Source organism: Scardinius erythrophthalmus (genome assembly GCF_964197995.2).
Source record: "Scardinius erythrophthalmus genome assembly, chromosome: 1".
Taxonomy (NCBI): domain Eukaryota; kingdom Metazoa; phylum Chordata; class Actinopteri; order Cypriniformes; family Leuciscidae; genus Scardinius; species Scardinius erythrophthalmus.
Window position 1 is genome coordinate 74,296,801 of NC_138221.1, and position 5,179 is coordinate 74,301,979.

General features: G+C 46.2%; 1 protein-coding gene across 1 annotated transcript; it reads left to right on the plus strand.

The window, feature by feature from the left end:
* Window positions 1-265: 265 nt before the first annotated feature.
* Window positions 266-3,884, plus strand: LOC308690081 (uncharacterized protein). Its single transcript, XM_081364348.1, has 2 exons — window positions 266-1,897; window positions 1,978-3,884. The coding sequence occupies exons 1-2, from the start codon at window positions 504-506 to the stop codon at window positions 1,991-1,993; spliced, it is 1,410 nt and encodes a 469-aa protein (XP_081220474.1). The 5' UTR covers window positions 266-503; the 3' UTR covers window positions 1,994-3,884.
* The last annotated feature ends 1,295 nt before the right edge of the window (window positions 3,885-5,179 follow it).

Below are 5,179 nucleotides of genomic sequence, written 5' to 3' on the forward strand. Positions count from 1 at the left end.
ATAAGAAGTGTGAGTAGAGTAAAAAAAAAAAAAAAAAAAAAAATCTAGAGAAAAAAAAAAAAATCAAAAGAGACAAAAACAAAAACATTATTTCACCTACTTTCTTTTGTCTTAAAGTGACAGTGTTAAATATATTGTTGGACTGAACTGAGTTTATTTAAGAAAGGTTTTTTTTCTGTGTCTGAACTTTTGATATTGTGCTATAAGAGTGTTAATTTGTTGATTTGAGTAACAAATTTGTGAATTGCTGTTTTTTTTTGTGCATTCGGGTGTATTTAAATCTTTTGAAGTTGGTATTTTTTTTATTTACCTTCATTTATGATTATTTGCTTTGTGATTACAGGAAACATAAGATATACACAACACATTCACTAACAGCATTAATTTGCACTTTACTACATTTTTCATATTTTTACATTTTCAAACACTACACACAGTGTATTGCACACTACATACACATTGTGTTTTGCACAGACGAGAAAGTTGAGAGAAGTGGAAGAAACATGCAGGGGCTAAATGAAACCACCCCTCATCGACCACCTCCTCGTCCCCAAGTACCACTAAGGCAGCCCTTGCAGGCCACCCCATGGTTACCAGTAAAGCAGGACAAAATCCAACAGTATGAAATAAGCATGCCCGTCGATGTGAGTATTGAAACTGTATCCCAGCCAAATGATAACCCCCAACAGTCTGTCCGCCCAAAGACAAGGCAGCTAGCTGCACATACGGAGAATCTGCCCACCGCGGCAGTGAGCTGGCATCAGTTGGGCACCTGCCCCATCACTTTTGTGCAACATCAACCCTCAGCTCATGCCCAAGGCCCAGATAACCCATTATATGGACTTCCAACCACTATGCACATGTCTTTAGTTAGCCCACATCCATCTAATGTGCCGACTGTTTTGTCCCAAACTGACATGCATGACAATGTCACTACCATTCAGGCTTCACCAAACGTGGCCAACAAAATGCCAACTGACATGTCCCCTTCTCCAAACGACCCATACCTGCCCCCAACGTTGACTGTGCCGCCTAAAACTTACATTTCTACTTATCCAGGTATGATCCAGGCACCCAATATGTACACTTCTCCATATGGCCTACACTCTCCTGCTGCAATGGCTGTTTCACCCCAAACCAACTTGCCAGGTCATCCAACGGCCGCTCAGGTTCCTCCTCCTTTCTGTTGTGGTGTGCCAAATGCCATGTACTCAAAACCACCTGACACACCTGCACCTCCTGTCTTGTCTGGAACCAACTTTTTGCAGAAAACGGACTCAGTTCAAACACACAGAAATTCCAATGATCGACAGCACACCTTACATTCGCATTGTGCCGTTGTGTCATCCTCCTCACCTCCTGTGTATGCTCCTATGACAGTGCCAGTGTCTCATGGTTCACATATGTATGCTCAACAACCCATTTCAGTGCAAAGACCTCAGACTGCACCTCCGCATGTGGCTCGTCAGCAAGATGCATACATCCCTGCCTCTGGAATGACCACACCACAGCCCAGCTTTACACAGACACATCAAGTTCGAAATGTACAAGTGTTCAGCGGTGGTCCTGATTGCAGGATACTTATTGAAGACTGGATAAGAGATATGCAGTACCTACTTGATGCTGGAGGAATGCCAGAAAATCTGTCCTTTGCTTCTGTAGTGCGACATTTGAGTGGTGAAGCCAGGAGGCTAGTTCTGAATCTCCCTCCTAATGAGCAGACTGCCGGCAGAGCTTTTGAAGAACTACGAGCTGAGTATAGTGATATGCAGACATCCCTGGACCCATTAGCTGATTTCTATGAGCGATACCAGCGCCCGGGCGAATCAGTGTGTTCATACGCCATTGCTCTGGAGGCCACTTTACGTTCAGTAGAAGATGCTCAGTATGGAGGCCAGCCTTTTCCAGACCGGGACGGCAAACTGACTCGTCAGTTCATGAGAGGATTGAGTGACGAAGACGTGTTTCACAGGATAGCACCGATGAAGCCTAGACTTCTAAGTTTTCGTGAACTTCAAGCAGAACTTCGTAACCTTGCTCGGGAGACAAGGAAGTTTCAGTCACAGCCAAAGGCCAAAAAGACATACGCACAAGCTCAGTTTACGACAGGGAGTGGTAACCAGAGTGGCGAAAAGCCGAGAACTGAAAAAGGAAATCGGCAGAACACAGATCTTACTGAACTCACAGCCATGGTGAAGAAACTGGTGAGCAGTCAAGAGGATCAGCTTAACAGATTGACGCAGCTGGAGGCTAAAGTTGGAGCATCACCACAGACTGTGTTTCCTCACACCCAGAGACCTCAAGAGAGTAGTGACACTGCAGTAAGGGGCATAGTGTGCTATCGTTGTGGAAAACCGGGACACATTGCACGTCTGTGTCGGACAGTGATGACTGATGAGGCAGCCCAAGCTGAAACTGGAGCAGAGTCCAGGAAGGATTTAAATGCTTAGGGCCTGTGGTTACCGGGGCAACCACAGGCATGCAACAGAGTCCCCAGCAACATGAAACGGGCAGGTCAAAACCAGCTGATACCCCGCTGGTAGGTCCCTGTAATGAAGGGGTGGTCGGAGTAAATGGAGAAATCTGTAAAGCTCTCATTGACTCTGGATCTCAGGTAACCACAATTACTGATGAGTTCTGGCGCCGACATCCTGTGTTAAGTTTTCAGGAATTGCAACCATCAGACATCCCCATTGAAGGTGCCGCTGGTCAACCCGTATCTTATGTTGGTGTGCTTTGTATCAACCTTAAGTTTTTGGGAAGGGTCTACTCAAATGTTCCTGCTTTTGTTGTCCCTGTGACTGAGTACCGATCCAGTGTTCCATTGCTTATTGGGACTAATGTAATAAGGGTTTCCAGAAATGACCTTCAAGCGTCATATGGCAGAAAATATCTCACCAAATTGAAGTTGACCAATCCTGAGTGGCACTCTGCAATGGTTGCTGTGAGTAAAAGTGAACCTGGTGGAGCTACGGGTAAAGTTGGTCAAGTACAGTATGCTGGTCACAGGATAAAGATACCAGCTGGTAAGGAGCAGGATGTTATTGGCAGAGTTATGGGTGGGCCGAAGAGAACACACTATACAGTTCTAGTGGAGTTCTAGTACAGTTCCAGTTCAGTTCAGTCCAATCTTCCAAAAGTGTTCCAGAAGGCCTTATGGTTGCCAGGCTGCTTGCTAATGTTGAAAAAGGTTGTGTTCCCATCCGGCTCTTAAATCTGTCTGGAAAGGATGTCATTGTCAACCAAAGGACCCTGCTTGCAGATGCTTTCCTGGTTCAAAATGTCGTTGAAGAGGAAGAAAAGTGCCAAATGCTGTGCCAAAACCAGTTCATGTGTCAGAGTCAGTGTGAGAATTCAGTGACAGCGTCTTGTCAAAGTCAACAGCAGACAACCAGTGTTGAGTCTGTTGATGGTATAACATGTAGAGTTGATCTTAGTGCTGCAGCAGTAGAAGGTGAGGAGCAGTTGGCATTGCTTCAGGATTTGCTGAGGAGAAATGCTGATGTCTTCTCCAAACACTCTATGGACTATGGACATACCACCACTGTGCAACATGAGATACCTCTTGTAGACTCAAAACCTTTCCGCCTACCTTATCGCTAAATACCCCCGTCTCAGTACGAGGAAGTGCGGAAGGCCATATCAGAGATGGAAGAAGCTGGAGTCATTCGGCCAAGCAAAAGCCCATATGCATCCCCCATCGTTGTTGTTTCTAAAAAAGATGGCTCCCTGAGGATCTGCATGGACTACAGGAAACTGAATTCCTGCAGTACCAGAGACGCTTTTCCGCTACCAAGAATAGAGGAGGCATTGGAAGCACTGGGACAGGCAAGGTTCTTCTCGACTCTTGATCTTACATCTGGTTACTGGCAAGTTGAGGTGGCAGAACACGACAAGCTCAAAACTGCTTTCAGCACCCCCATGGGGTTATATGAGGCTAACAGAATGCCGTTTGGTCTGCAGAATGCCCCCTCAACCTTCCAAAGATTGATGACCTGCTGCTTTGGTGATCTGAACTTTGAGAGCCTCCTTATCTACCTTGACGACTTAATTATCTTCTCTAGGACTTTTGAAGAGCATCTTGAGCGGTTGGAAGTAGTGTTCAGCCGGCTCCGCAAACATGGTTTGAAGCTGAAGCCTCAAAAGTGTAGTCTACTGAGGAAAGAAGTTCAGTACCTGGGCCATGTGGTGTCTGCGGAGGGTATTCATACAGATCCTGAGAAGATAAGCAAAGTCAGAGACTGGAAGCGGCCGCCAAGTGTGAAGGAAGTGCTGGGGTTTGTTGGTTTTGCTGGGTACTACAGACGGTTCATCAAGGGATATGCAACATTGGCGGCACCTCTGTATAGACTTACCTCTGGAGACCCAAAGAAGAAGAAAAAAGGGGTAAAAGGAACTTCTGGAACTGTTAAACCGTTTGAGTGGACAGATGAATGTGAGAGAGCATTTGAAGTACTGAAAGAGAGACTGACTGCAGCACCTGTTCTGGGCTACCCCGACTTCAGCTTACCATTTGTTCTGCAAACGGATGCTTCTGGTGAGGGTTTGGGGCGGTCCTTGCTCAAGTTCAAGATGGTGTGGAAAAAGTAATTGCTTATGCAAGCCGAGGTTTGAGACCACCCGAAACCCGCTACCCTGCACATAAGTTAGAGTTTTTGGCTCTAAAGTGGGCTGTTACAGACAAGTTTTATGATCACCTTTATGGGCATAAGTTTTCTGTGCTGACTGACAACAACCCACTTAAATATGTGATGAGTACAGCGAAGTTGGACGCCACAGGTCAGCGTTGGGTGTCACAGCTTGCCATGTTTGACTTTGGCATTGAGTACAGGCAAGGGAAGTCCAACTCTAATGCCGACGCACTCTCAAGGATGTCTAATCAAGAGGTCATAGAAACTCTTCAGTCCTGCCCACAGTGCATTTCCTCTATGCAGCAAGACCAGTCCTGTGGAGATGAGTCAGGGAGGAAGGAAGACGTTAGGGAGCAAGCGAAAAGAACTGTTGTACGCAAAGAGGGAGAGTTTCTGGGCCGGGTTGACGAGCTAGCCAATCCATTTGATGGAGCGGGTACTGATGGGCTGCCTGCAATGACAAAGCTGGAGATCAGAGGATGTCAAAAGGAGGACCCTGTCATTGGGCCAGTCCTACATTACAAGACACTAAACAAAAAGCCAAGACG